Here is a 15,978-nt window from a genome sequence, read left to right on the forward strand (position 1 = left end):
ATTTTAGATCTGGCTGATCACCTCGCTCTTTCCAGACCACGTTTCCAAGTAAAAATCAAATAACGCGATATAATAGAGAAAATTTCTCAACGAGAGACTTCTTTCCCGTTGTTGCTGATGTCACAAATAGCTGGAAAAACTGTGGAAAAACTCGATTCGTGAAACAAGGTTTACACTATACATAGACGTTTGATATATTAAAAATATGTACATATTTCACACGAATGTTTGTATTGAAAATTAATATTTAAATGTTATTAATTTACATAAAATAGTATCAGTAAATGATATGTACATACATGTTAATCAAAGAAAGACGCTGTAAATATTATAATAGAACAATCCGGTTTGCTAACGTCGCGATTTAATAAAACTTTGAGCAACTGAATGGAGTAACTTTTGTACACTTCAACTGTAAATCATGAGAATGCAAGTAGGTATTATCACATGAATAGAAACAGAAAAAGAAAAGGAAATAAAGTGTCATGAATCAAATAAGCGAAATTGATCGACATTTATCGTAAGTAATGTTAAGTTCTAGTTCTAGAAAGTATTTGGTCTGAGGTACTAAAATATTCGCTTCTGTTAGCTATTTAAACATTACTGAGTGCAATAATTACTCAATTATATAATTTAATTGTATTAGTATTTACTATCTTAACTGTACAAATTTAACTTAAAGACATAGCAATATATGACATAAAGATATTTTAAGACACAATTTCATATTTAACGTAAAATGCCTGATTTTATGTTTAATTTTAGTCTCGTTTTATATTAAAATTATATTATACATATCACTAGATTGCAACTAGAATAGTAAATGTCATTCTGAAAGTAAAATAAAAAATTAAACGAAAAACATTAATTTAGCTAAATAGACATTACGAATACGAAGATGTTCTAGTAAATTATGATTTCTTCTTGACGACTCGCGCAACTCGGGATTACAACTTCCCTAATAATTTCATGCGATTAATAACGTTGTACGTATCGTTGATACTCCTTGCTGGTTTGAGTCACAGTCTTGAGGGTTTGCTCGTGATGAACGTCGCGAGTCCTATTGCAATCAGTTCACAAAATGGAGCGGAAACCGTCAAGGAGTCCAAGTGCTCCTAAATACTTCCGCAGAAATCAGTCTTATATAAAGCCCATCAATCGAGCTCATTTCAATGTCTTTTATTGTTATCACGCTTTTTTGTAAAATATCCTCTTGATGGATTCTTTCCTTTCTGGCAACACGAGCGCCAGCGGTGTCTTTCCTTGCCGGTTCTGTATGTTCGTCTGGCCTCCAGCTTGTATCAAGAGTCGACAGACATCTTTCTGTTTTTCCAAGTCTACATTACTCGAAACCGCCGCGGCCATGTGCAACGGTGTGTTATACATGTAGTTGGTCTCGTTCACAACATTCGAAGTAGCCTTGCGCAGCAATACCTACAAAAATGCGAGAAAAGTTTCAGCATAATTTGCGTAAATAGAAATCAACAATGTCGTGCTTAGAATTTAATCTTAAGACGAAGATATTAAATAAATCACCAGTGTGTTTAATAATTTGCGTTAAGGATTTATCCTAATCTACAATTTATTTTTAAAAAAATTATATCTTTTTTCTACATATTTGCATCTCTTTTATTTTTTTTATCTGTTTATAAATAATTAGCTTGTTTGTTTGTTTGATAAAATCACTGATTTTTGCGGGACAAGAAACCGAGTGCGACATCTTGTTAGAAAAATTGTGTTTGTTGTAAGAAAGGAAGAGATAACTTTTTGTATAGAATATTATTACGATTAAATGCTCTCGGGATAAAATGAAAAATAATGGCGGATGTTGCGGTCCCTCTCAAAAAAGAGACAATTATCTTACGTGTTATATAATATCTAAATGCGATTGAGAAAAACGTGTCAAAATACGCAAAATTGATTTTATTAACGCCTAATATAACTTGTTTTGTTATTTGTAATCAAATTGATAACACTGTCGACTGCATGTCAAAGATTATCGCGCGGAATTCTGGGTGAATAAGAGTGATCAATTACTTCTTGCTTCAACTTCTTACTTTCTATAGCCATCTCTGATTGGTGGATCTTTCTACCGATTTTATCCACCAATCGAGACATGAAGAAAAGAGATAAGAAATGAGTGAGCCTTTCATGTTTAAACACAACATTCGAATTATCACGCAATATGTTTCAGAAGATGCGGATTTTTTTTAACTATAAGATCTTTGAGTAAATTTATAATTAAATCTTCCTTTAATGAAATTTTGATAGATTGTCTTTATAAATTTTGAATTATCAATATTTAACAATATACCATCTTAATAGCATTTAAGTTATAAATTACTGCTTAATTAAAACTCATTTGAAATTAATTGAAAAACAAATCTATTTACATGTATTAGAATTAATTTTGGAAAATCTCTTGGGATTAAAGTTGAAAAACTATTCAATGTTTCAAAACAATGTTTGTTGTTATTCTTGATATTGTATCTTCTTCTTATTTTCTAAGAAACTCCCAAGGTTTCTCATATCGATATTTGTAACACTTCTTTTTAATTCCAAGAAGTGATACACATTGCAGAACGTATAAATATCATTTTATCAGTCCAATGAGCCGATTATTACACGGGTAACTTCACAATTTCATGGGTAATTGACGCGCGAAGCTGGGAAATCCCTCAGGTGGATTACCTTCACGAGTGCAGGATCGCAACTCAATGAGGCTGCCATATGTAAAGCAGTATCGCCGCACTTGCTTTCTTTGATTTTGATATTTGCGCCATTTTTCAAGAGAAGATCCGTTACGCCCAAGGACTTGACGCCTCGTCCGAAAGGATCGTGCGATTCGACTGCGATGTGAAGAGCGGTTCTCCCTGAAATGCACACGTATTTTTACTCTTGTATCGGATTTCTGTGCAATTTCATGCTTTTAATCTCATTCCTGTTTAACTAACCATCATAATTACACCTCGATAAATCGAACACGGGATTTCCTTGCACCGTCTTCAACGTTAACAGTTCCGCCAAGACCTCCCCATGAGAATCGCCGCGTGCTACAACTGAATGTATCAGCGTGTCGCCCTAAAATAATAGAAACGGCGATAGATATAAAAAACTTGTTCGCCGTATGAAATTATCTTTAATGTCTTATTCAATCGTAATAATTATATGCTTGTTCTTTTTTCAGAGCGATCATCGTGCGTATTGTAATTATTCAGCGATTACATTAGCCGCAATTAGTCGTTCAGAAATGTATTAACGAATAACCGTTCGCCGAGATAAGAGAGAACCTTTTCTATGTAATAGGAATTATTTCGTTTAAAGATTCGTCCACGAATGTAACATATACCTAATTAAAAAAATGCGTGACCAATTATTACATTAGAGTGCCTTAATGAACTGTACAAAAACGACCACTTTCGCGTAGAAGAGTCGTGAGAAAACTTACGCGCATATGATATAATCTTTGGTTGATATCGATCCCTTTCTGTAACATTGCGGCAGCTAGATATCCGGTGACGTATGGCATTTCCGGACAATTCATAGCGGCCAAGTACAAAGCATCCTCGTTGCGATTATTCACCATTGATAGAGCGCTCGGCAGGTTGCCCAATCTCTCGACCAATGGCACCAAATAAGCTTTCTTCTTTGTTAATTCCTCTGGGTTGCCCACCAGGCACATTAATGCTCTGTTACACGCAAATGTCATATTTTAGCACAAAAGATAAAAAAGAAAATTTGAAAAAAGAGAAACGGTTTTTATTGCTATTTCTTTATCTCCTTTTCAAAAGTTCGACATTAATTAATTTTTGTTACACTAACTACACTATTGCTACATCAAAAGAAGATTTAGCATCATCAGTTAATTTATTTATTTATATGCGATATAATGTACGCTTTTTTCTTCTCGTCTATTTACATTTAAAGCAAAACAAGTTCATTTATAATATTATTAATAAAATAGAACGAGTTACTTACGTGTCACCATCCTCATCTGTGGCTGCTAGTTCCTCTATGGACTTTTTCAGCAGATTACTCATGGCTCTTTCCACTTCCTTAGGATGCAATCCTTCCTTCAGCCTCTCACTCGCTCTTACAGACGGTAAGTTTAGCGAAGGCCACGGTACTATGCCTCGATTCAAGTTCCTGTCGTGGCAATTGGGGTCGTTAACCACACTTCTTATCACTTATTCGCGCGAAAACTGTGATTATTTTAACACGAGGAGTGCATATAAAAATGACAGTATTCAAAACTTTGTATTACAACTTGATTTGAAAAGCAGTTTACAAATTAAAATTATATTGGGAAATTAAAATTTTTTAAGAAACATGCTCTAACATGCATGGGATTGCTACATTTGATTTATACTTAGACTAGTATTTTCTAATTGCTTAAAAGCACAGGAAACATAAATATGTCATTGGAAACTTAAACGATTGATTTATCGCAACATTTCTCGTTATCATCCGTTTCGTTGCGATATCTGCCATCAATTTTGATTACATAACTTCGTGGAAATAGACATGTTTCTTTTTTTTTTTACGTTTGCAAGCATCACGCGATTAAAACATATCTAGAATCATAAACACTGAAACTGACTTTGTCTTCGAGGAAAGAGAAGCTTTGTTTTAAAAAAAGATATATCATTTCTTTCCAATTTCAAAACGAAAAACTTTGCATATCGATTTAGGTTAAATTCAGAATTAGTTTGTTCAATATTTCGAATTACTGTCACCTCTCTCGCTCGTTTACTTCATTTTTATATTTTCCACGCACACGCAGTAATTTCATCAAGTTTACCTCTGCGGATGGTTGGGTACAAACGAGGAGACCATCGTTGGTATTTGATAATCACTGGATACAAACACCGACGGTGGTTGATCATATCTCTTTTCTTCACCGGCGGTATGGAAAATCGTGTACTCCTCCTGTGACGTCCTTAAGTTCGATTCAGATGTCTTCACGGATGTCTCATCGGTCAGTCCGAGCTCGTGCAGAGTGTTCGCATCGTGCTGCGACACAGCTGACGTGTTGACCTGGCTGTTCTTCGCGTGCGGTTCGTAATACCTTGGTTCCATGTTTGTCGCGTGGCCGTTCACTGCGCGATTCACGAATGCACATCCTCCGGTGCTCCCCTTGCTCGCGTAAACCGATACGAGATCGCTATCGATGGGCAGACCCCCAACTTGGATGGAGTCCATGTTGGGTATGCCCAAACAAGCCTCCAGCTTTTCGCTTCGCATGCCGCTCCCAGGACACTCGCGCGATACAGGATTCACATCACTCCCCAACGTTTGCACGGACACGCACCGATCGTTATAGGCCGACGAGAAGCAAGAGGCATTCGAGACAACCTGCGGCTCCTTCAACGCTTTGCCTTGCTTGTCCTCTTCTATGACCTGCTCCACGAGCTGGAGCAACGCGCAGTCGATTGTGTCGCTGCTGTTAACGATCGTCCCCGAAGACTCGTAGATACCTTTCCAACCGGACAGTGATTCGCCAAGCTGTTCCTCAGTCTGATAATTAAGGGATGTCTGGTAGTTCGGGCTGGACACGTCGCTGTAGGACTGGTTGGACGAGGATGAAGAGGATAACGTTTGCGGCACACGATATGTCGATGCAACCTGCGAAGGAAGGTGTCCAGTTAACTGAATCATCTGCCGAGAATTCGTTTCGTATTTGTACTTAGTCACAGAGGAATAAGTGGCAACCGCTACATAAACTTATACTAGCTGTCAGGTAGCTGTTTGAATATTTTATGAGACTCGTCAAACGTGATAATAGGAGTTTTATGACTGTAACAATGTGGTATGTTGGGTAGAACTCAGTTTTAAGTATTTAAACTTGTTATTACAAGTTGTGTGTATGTGTGTGTGTGTGTGTGTATTCTTTTATTTTTACAATATTACCTGTATGTGTGTTATTCAAAATATAAATTCTGACACAATTAATATGAATACAATTAATATTACCATCAAATAAGTAAATTAATATAATAGACAAAATAAGTCGTATTAATCAACATTAAGTAACCAGAAAGATATAATTAATTCAACGTATAAAAAAATTTATAAAAATGTGCAATCACGGTTTACTCATTCTAGAAAAAAATTGGAAAATTTAACCTACAGTGATAAAATAGACGAACTACGCTGTATTTTAATTTGCGGTCGTATTTAATCTGCAATTCAGCTCAAATCTTTACGTGGGTGGCGTGTATAATATTACACATTTTTTTGAAGTGTGATAAACTGCAATCGCTCGCGCAAGACTTCGACGCCTTGTTTTACTTATTCTAGACATGCGGGTTTCGTCGAAGCGCTACTTATGCGCGCTCCTCATACATTTATGCAGATTATTGCGGACTTACCTGCGGTGAGCCGAGCGGGCTGCCGATGACGTTGACGTGCATCTGCGGTGACTCCAAGTTCGTAGCGGAACCCGGTGATTGGGCGCGACTCGACGCCCGACTGTTCGACCTCGAGACGACGTAGTTGTAGCTACTCGCTGGAGAATCGGACCAGGTTTTCGCGCCTGGCGAGGGAATCGAGTGACTGCCGGCATCTGAGAGCAATGCGGCTTGAAAACCGCCATGCGACAGGATGTCCATCAAGGACTCTTCTCCCGGATCGTCGACAACTATGGAGGGAAGTGCCGCGGTCTGAAATACGATTAAATCGGTTTTTACAGAGCGGGAGAACTCTTTTGCGTCGTATTGTTACTTTAACGCCAATAGTTTCGATCATCGACACTCATTTCGAATTTTCTTTTATCGGAGAATAATTATATAACATATAATTATATTAAAGTAATTATTATACATTATAATTAAAATAATTTTGTAATATAATAATCGAAATATGTATAGGTAAAATTATTTATATTATAATTTTTAATTAATTTTCTTTATTCATCATATGCAACAACACTGAAAAAAAATTTGCTGATTTTCAATAAATATTTGTTTCCATAGTACCAACGAAATATGTACTTACAGTAAATAAGTATTTACTCAAAATAAAAAAGCTTAAATCAAATAAATATGTTTACATTTAGTAAATATTTCGTTAGTACTATTGAAACAAATATTTACTGAAATTTAGTACATTTTTTTTCAGTGAAGTAGAATTAAAAGTTTTTTTTCTCGTGCAGATGAACCGAGGAAATTAAAATAGCATCCCTAATTATTTTTCGACTGTTTGAAATATTCAGTGCATTCAAATAACATTCTATATACAATATGATTGCCGTCAAATGTTTATTATTAATATATAAAAAGTAGATTGATAAACTAAAAATATCTTTTTTTTTATATACTCTCTTTAGTGCAACTTTTGTGCAAATCTATCTACAAAAATGCGCTTCAATTCAAGTAGCTACATTTAACGTGCAGTATAATTAAAGAAAAAATGATGTATAATTTTATAAGAACGTCATCATTGATATAAAACGTAATTTAACAAAACTTACATCATTGCTAGAGTCTCCGTTACGGAAAATATCTTTGTTATTCTCTCCGATCCAACTGGGTTCCATCCCCAAATTCATCGCTCCAGTCAACATCTGATTTCGACTCGAATCCGATAACTGGTCTAAGCAAGGATTCAGTTTCTCGCTGTAATCCTTGTTCCTTAAGATTTGCTCGGCAGTTTTGTCGTAGTCTACCGCGTAGGCGGCATCTGTGCTGTCATTTGCACGCGTCGTTTGTAGCCAGGTCATCATGGAGTAAGGATATGATAATGCTCGAGGGGATTGAAAATTGGGCTTGACTGGTCCTCGTTGAATTAGATCGGAATCGTCGGAGTCGTCCTGCTCCTGCTGTTTCGCCTGTTCGGACTCCGAATCGTCGTCCAGAGAATTCCCATCGTACAAAGGATGGCATCGTTTCTTGTCGTCGCATATGTTAAGCGGCAGACAGCCTTTATTGTCATCTTTCGTGACGTTATCCTCGTTGTTGTTTATGTCCTCGTTATCGGTATGACGTCCTGACTTGCTGCTGTTTCGATACTCCAAGTTATCTACGTTTTCGTTGCTGATTTGGTGCGTTCCGTCGACGTTCTCATTGGCATCTTTGTTGTCCTCGTCGTTGCGCGTAAGCCGCAAATTATCGATCTTTTCGATTATGTCTTCGTATTTGGTCAGTTTATCGCGGAAGTCCTTGTCGAGATCGAAACTCTTGTCTGCGTCCGCGCTCGAGCGGCAGGACGTATCTGGGCTGATAGACATGTCCTCGGATTCGGTTGATCCGCAATCTTCTTCCAAAGAGCTCACAGACGAGCAATCTGGAATTGAGACGGGTTGCAGCGTCCACTTTTCGATCCGGATCGGCGTAATTCGGCCAGAATGAGCCATAGTGTACTGCCTGGATTTTCTCTATCTTATATAATATAAATCTTATGTAATATAATTGCCAAAGAGAATTGATAAAAATTTTCACGTAGTTAATGTGACCCCAAAAACGTTCCGACGCAAATCTGTAAAATAAATAATAGTAAAAATAAATTTTATGAATTAAGAATAATTTCTTTTATTTTTTATAGATATTTTTATAGATATATTTTTATAATAATTTTTATAGATATTGTTAAATATAAAAATCATGCAAAAGGTTAAGGTTTTAAGTAATATTATTTTAATTCAGTGCATGCTTTACTTATTATAATTTTATTTATTATCAATCTTTAAAACATAGAATTATTATGTGCATATATTGTATTATAATTATAATATAATTATAATATAAATTTATTTTAACAAAGTATTCTGAAATATTTACTTAAGGCTGTTTATATATAAATTAAATTTCAATTTTCATATAAAATATCATTAATTCAAGTATACTTTTTTCTTGGAAGTATTCGTAATTAGATTGTAAGAATTACGTAATGTAATACATAATATGTACCAAGCTATTTAAAATTAATCATATATAAAAATCTATTACAGCAAAAATTTTAAAAAATTTATTTAGATAAATAAATACTATTTTTAATAATAAATTTATTTATTCTAATTGTGTTATTATTCAGTTAAAAAAAATTATGCTTTCATACTATGCAATAACACAAAAGAATTTCTTTCAATATAATAATTCGCGATGTGTCAATTGTTTTAATCATTACCGAAAAATGTTTACCGATTAAGTAAGCTATTATCAGTTAAATATGGTTGCTTTCTGTTTTCCATTATTGTACATGTTGATATCTTAGACTATGATGTATTTTGTTGCTGACAATTTTATCACTTGGTAGTTACTGTACATTAACATGTTCGTTACATATTCGACAGAAATACACACATACTCTATTCTTGCATAAACTTTCCCTAGAATCCAAGAACCAGCTCAAGAAATCTTCTTACTTCAAGTATAATAACAATGGTTGCTGATAAAAGTATGGAAAGTTTTGCAGAACATCATGAAGAACGAGTATATTCGAAGTAGAGATCGTTAAAAACTTTGTGATAACCTACGTTCCCGAGACAATAAAAATAATATTACTGCCATTTAATAATCGATTTCCAGAATATAGATCATAATGCTCATTATATGTGAAATAAGATTTCGATTAATTTCAATTAAGTACTATTATTAACAATTTTCTTGTTCACATATATATTCATAATATACGTATGTTATTTGTATATAGTAATAAAATAAGAGTGTATACAATAAAATATCGTTATCCTAATATTTTCTAATATTTCTTAATTATATATACGTATAAGATTGATACATTGCGTAATATTTTTTTAATAGAAAATTTTAATTTTATATATAAAATGCATCAAGAAAATTTTATAACATTAGAAGAACAAATATTAATATACTCTAATATATATTACATTAACTTTTTAATATTAAAATTATTTTCTATAACGTTTTAACAACGATAAAGTCTTCAGATTAAAAAATGTCCAAAATTTGTAGAAACATAGCAATGAATTTTTATATTTTACGAACAAAATGAACATTTTAATCGAGCCTTTGAAAGGGTAGAATTCTTGAATGCGTTAATAAAAAAATTTTCAACGCATTAATTAAATTAATTACACATATAAGATTATTATGATGCATATCTCAATGTAATACGTTAGGAAAAAACGAGGCGTGACTCTCTCAGGCGTATAACAATTACATACAGATAAATAGATTAATAACCGTTTATTATCGTTTTGGGAATTCATTTCAATTAATTTCTCCTTTAACGCGTAATAAAATAGTTTTAATAGAAATTCTTTTATAACAACATATTACATTGGAATTACAATGTAAGTACAGTGTAATGTATAGTATGCTATGTGCACTTTAAGTAATAATTATAATAATAATAATAATACTATGTCCAAAGAATTCTATCAAATTGTTGAAAATGATAACAAATTGATTTAATTGGGTCTGTTCAGTTATTGAACTTCCATTTTGAATAGCGGAAATGAAATGATTGCTTGTTCATTAATCATACCGAAGTAAACAGTTCGAAGAATTTATACAAGATCGAAGTACTGAAAGATCTTTTAATAATGTTCGCTATCTTCATCCAAGTATTACAGAATCAATTCACAAATGATTATTATCAATAAAAGAATGGATTGTTGAAAACGATTGTTTTCAAATGTTTATGCTGCTCACATCTTTTGACTTATATAATGCAATTCATTCGTTATTCGTACTCGATTTTAAATTTGTTGCGAAATCTTGGTGCGAAGGTTACGACCAAGCAGACCATTCAAGAATTTGATTAACAAATTTTTCCGATAAAGCTTAACTCTACGCTGAATAAAAAGACCTGATTATAAAACTAGCTCGAAAGCAAACAATATCATATTCAAATACATTTTCAACAGAATGAACTATTGAGCTGGGGTACGATATGAGCTATTGCAATTCCATTTTTTTTTTAAAGTTTTAGATTTCTAGGTTTTAGGTGGAAAGGTTCAATTCTCGGATAGAAAATTTTCATTTTACAATAGCTAAAAATTCTTTTTTTAGAAATCTCCTTGGGAGTTCCATATTATATCTCAAGAACTCTATATATAAAAATATTATTATGAATCAAATCTTAATTAAAACAAGACAAATTTTTCTTAAAAAAAAATCCAAACGAATTATATATATCTATAAACAAAACTTACTCGCAAATGGAATTGATGTAAAATAAATTAATAAAGTAAATTAATTAATGTAAAATAAAAAATATGTGTAATAAAATAATTGTTATGTTACATAAGATATTACAGTGTAGCAAAATGAATAAAAATGTTGTAAAATATGAGAAAATTATGTATATCTTAAAAGCATCGTAAATAAAAAGTGCATTTTGATATGCGATACATCTATCGTATTTCCTTGATAAAGTATTTTTCCGCTTTTGTCCTCTAGGATTTGAAACTCTGAATGAATGCGCGATCACTGGAGAGCGTCGCGAGAAACGGATATACAGTTTGAAAGCAATTAAGCAATTTAGAAATGGGATACGGTTCCGAGTAATCGTATTAATTCATCGTGCTGGGATGAGTTTCGCCACGCGGACACGCGACCGTCAACCACGCGTACGCAGTTCGTACGCACTCGTATGCAAAAGGCGTACACACACCGTACACGATCGCGCGTAATATAAATAACATTTTCGTTACAAAAAATGTTTATCGCAGGAGAAACAACGCCAAATTTTAATTATATGTATACATATTCTTTTCTTTAACAGTTTTTGATGGATGATGAATGTGTTTTTCAAGAATTACTTCATATAGATGTAAATAGATAAGAAAATATTATTCTCAGCTATCTTTAGCCTTTGATAAGTTATATTGTGAACAGTTTAAGTAATAAATTAAATATAAATTATACATTATATACATATTTGCATGATTATTGCCCGTTTCCAATGTAGATTAACTTTAATCTTAGTTTACTGTTTACCTTTCTCTCTCTCTCTAATCCTAAAAATTAGAAAAAGATAAAGAATAAATTAAAATAAGATTAAAATTAATCTCTTACATTGGTGGAACCGGGTACACGCCATCTGAAAAGAATTGATGTAATTTCTATTAGTCCCATGATGGTTTTTAAATGCTAATTAGTCGAGACAATTATAATAATTAAACTGTTTAAGTAATTTACATGTAACAGGATTTTTAAAGACACTACAAGTGATAAAGGAGATAAGTACTTATCAATATGGTAAAACTGTTTTCAGAATTCTTTCTCTTCTTTCGATTCTATCTCCTTTTATTTGTAGATACATATGTATATATAATATTAATATTCTTGTACAGTCTCATAAATAGTTATCGTGTATAAATAGTTAAATACATGTGTACAATAATATTATTATTATATTGTTATGTCTCTAATAATATTTCAAAAGAAAAATTTCAAAAAATTAAATGTACATAAACACATAAATAAACTTACATAAACATTTGTATAAAAAAATATTTTTGCTTGATAATTATTTATGATTTTTCGTAAAACAATACACAAAAATAATATTTCTTTAATCCTTTCATAATAATATTCCTTTCATTTATTCTTTATTTCTTTCATTTCTTCATTCTGATTAAAACTGATGCATTTATAGTTACAATGAGAGAACTAGAAAGCAAGTTGATTAATTAAATTGCTCAGATAAACGTATAGCACAGCAGGATAATTAATTACCTTGTGTATTTTCTTCGAATAACGCTGAATCGTTAGTTTCACAATCGTGACAGACCGCTTTTACGAAGTCGTCTCGACACTCGATGTCGGATTCACCATACGAATCGCGCGTCGACGTAACATCGCGTCAGAAAAACACGTTTCACATAGCCTTCACTTACGAAGGTGCCTCGAGAGCACAACCGTCTGCTCCGGTGTCTCACGGTCGCTTCTGCGCCAATCTTGAACTAATCGTGACTTCACGATCTTATCGGCATGCAATACTCGACGTTTCACGTTGTTTCCATATCTCCATTTCTTTGCCGCACGTCCCTCCCAAGTGTCGTTCTCCGTCTCAGATTATCAATTTTCACTGTCTTCGCGATCGATCCACCGTCACTTCCGCATCACGATGCATCCAATAGGGCGGAATAATACAAGTGCCCTGTGATCCCTTAGACACGTGTACCTCACGAACTTTACTTTAACAATCTTGAGAATCTTTCGATGGTATATATCTTCAGCGTTTCGATCTGAAAATACAAGCGCGCACGTTGCTTCAATTCAGTTTTCTCTCGATATAGCGACTGAGAGTGGATCGTTGTAGCGCGATAATAATAAGCGACTGGTCTCCACCAAGATCTCAGTGAGAGAAAGAGAGAGAGAGACTCGTTTGCGATTCTGCGAACGATCCAGTCTCTCGCACACATACACGCGCGCATGTATACACGCACGTACGCACGTACTCACGCATCAACGTAGCCGAAACACACCCGAGTGTCCCGATCCGAAGTCAGTCAGATCATGCGTGTACGGCGGACGACCTTCAGCGCTTCGTTGCGTGGCTCAAATATCGAGCGAACGCTCGCGGGATCCTTATCTGCGGCCGCGACTTTTCGTCGGACCGGCGCGACGCGGTCGACGCGGTGCTGCATCAGCGGCAGCAGTGGCAGCAGTATAGCGGTAACGACGATATCTTTTCGCGATTGCTTCCTTTCTTTCTCTCTTTCTCTCTTTCTTCTTTTTTTTTTATTTTATTTTTATTTCTTCACTCCCGTTGTGACACCGACCGAGGAAACCGCTGCTCCTGGGATTTCCGCGTCCGTCCTAATCTCAGCATCTATTCTAATCGCCCGCGTATTTCCCGGCGCGCGCACTCGTCAAGGTCGCCGCGCAACCTCTCGTGAGTTTCGCGGGATTCGCGAAAAATGGCTCTCTCCCTACCTCGTGTCGTGCCTCTCGCGTGCGAACGGTGGTCGCGCGAATCGTCGACACCGATTTCCAAAGATATGCCCGGTCCCTCGCGATACGCGAACGCGCGCACGACTGCGATCCGAAGGAACGCGTGCCGACGACCCGACGCGACGCAAGGCAAAGCAACTCGACGCGTCGCGACGCAACGCTTGTCGCCCGCGTCATCGCTCTTGCACGGTCTTCCAGTAGCGTAGCTACGTGCGATCGTAGTACAGGTACATGCATGGCCTCAGTAGTTTCGGTGTACACTCTAAATTTTTGGGAGTGAAATTTTCGCTCTTAGAGGGTGAAAAATCACTCCAAATGGGAGTAAATTTTCAATCTATGTGAAGAGTGAATACATTTCACTCTTCGAAGGGAGAGACTGAAACTTCATTTTGATAAATATTAAGTTGAGCCTCCTTACATCTAATCTAAAAATTATTAGGCTCGTTCGACGTGTTTTTGCACAAAATGAACGAATATGGCAGAAGAAAGCATCGCTCTGTCTCGTTAAACGAGATGTTAATAATTATAATTAAAGTTGATTTTTTAGGTTAGATTAAGAAATTCACTCCTGAAGGAGTGAAGTGAAGTTCACTCCTTGTCAGATTGGCGCAATTATCACTTTTCTTGGAGTGAAATTTCAAACATTTAGAGTGTATATTGACATATCGTGATGGAAACGCAACCTCGTTACGAAATGTCACAATAAAACGTCTACGTACGTATTTTAGACGTATTATATCACAGCATGATATTAGTGATAAACCGTTATCACGCCCAGATTTATTTCTTTATTAAGTTTTTTTTTTTGCTATTACTTACGTAATTTTGAACTCATAAATTAGTCAAATGTAGTAAATTTCTTTTTAAACGGTTAAAATTGCGTTGAACTTTTTATGTGCCAGTTGATTTTTATTGCGAGTTTTTAATTAATATCTTGGGATATTTCTGTGATACTCAACTATTGCAGTGTAGCAATTATTTATTACTATCGTTACGCTTTGTCTTATCTTTTCCTTTTTTTTATATAATGAATTATTGATACATTTTTTTAATTAAAAAAATATATTTGCAAGATATTTTTTCATATAACGCAGTTTATACATAAATTGATATTAAAAATTATACTATTTAATATTGCAAATTGTACTATTAAATTAAATATACAATAACCTCTACAGCTGTTAAAACACAACTATTACCATCTACTATTATTTACTATCATATAAATTTACTCTTGTTTTGATACATGATAAATTTTCAAAAATATCCTAACTTTTCCTTTTCTTTAAATATCTATCTTGCTTATAAACTAAATGTACTTCATATAAAATAATTTTACGTCACTTTAGAATAAAGATCCAGAAATTTGTTGATACTGCAAAAAAAAAATAAATATCGGAAGAGTATCCAAGAATATCCGGTAAACAGCTAGACTGTACAAAGGTTACTTGACATATGAAAGATTCAAACTCTTTTTAAAAAGCTCTTGAAATCTCAAAAGATACGTGCCACGTTCGATGGTTTAAAAACTCAAAGAAAAAGAGGAAACAAAATTAAAACAAAAAGAATTTGTTACAATTAATTAAACTACGCTTTTATGCATTGCAGAATTAATGAATTTCCGTTCGTCGTATACGAACGTGGCATACGGTCATGGATTGGATATACATATGTACCATTGATGCGCATGCGTTGTCGATGATGTCACCATCATTCGTGTCTCGTTCTCCAGATACACTCGTCTGCGTTGTACGTATATTCCATTGTATTTCTCACTAACAGCAGTATCGCTAAACACACACATTTCCTCGAGGCGTACTATGCATCGTAGTAACGTACATTAATTTCAATGCATACTATGACTGCGTCTTTATCTCTGGTTTCTACCGCTTTTTATTTTTATTTTTAGCTTTCTGTTTCTAGTTTCTACATAGCTAACGAGTGTATTTGCTTTCTATTTTAACGATTCCCACACTGCTTATACATAACGTTCACGAATTGCTTATGGCGGTAACAAAGAATTTACGTTTTTCGCAATAACATCGCTTGCTTTCTGCACGAATAAACCGATAATTTTGCATGCTTGTAATATTAA

General features: G+C 34.4%; 1 protein-coding gene across 1 annotated transcript; it reads right to left on the reverse strand.

Moving 5' to 3' along the window:
• Positions 1 to 878: 878 nt before the first annotated feature.
• Positions 879 to 14,074, reverse strand: LOC108770180 (uncharacterized). Its single transcript, XM_018521591.1, has 9 exons — positions 12,663 to 14,074; positions 7,472 to 8,475; positions 6,372 to 6,662; positions 4,802 to 5,625; positions 3,979 to 4,146; positions 3,449 to 3,689; positions 2,955 to 3,081; positions 2,692 to 2,873; positions 879 to 1,434 (listed from the first exon to the last, which is right to left on the reverse strand). The coding sequence occupies exons 2-9, from the start codon at positions 8,351 to 8,353 to the stop codon at positions 1,189 to 1,191; spliced, it is 2,961 nt and encodes a 986-aa protein (XP_018377093.1). The 5' UTR covers positions 8,354 to 8,475; positions 12,663 to 14,074; the 3' UTR covers positions 879 to 1,188.
• Positions 14,075 to 15,978: the final 1,904 nt, after the last annotated feature.

The sequence above is a fragment of the Trachymyrmex cornetzi genome, unplaced genomic scaffold, assembly GCF_001594075.2.
Source record: "Trachymyrmex cornetzi isolate Tcor2-1 unplaced genomic scaffold, Tcor1.1 scaffold99, whole genome shotgun sequence".
NCBI lineage: Eukaryota > Metazoa > Arthropoda > Insecta > Hymenoptera > Formicidae > Trachymyrmex > Trachymyrmex cornetzi.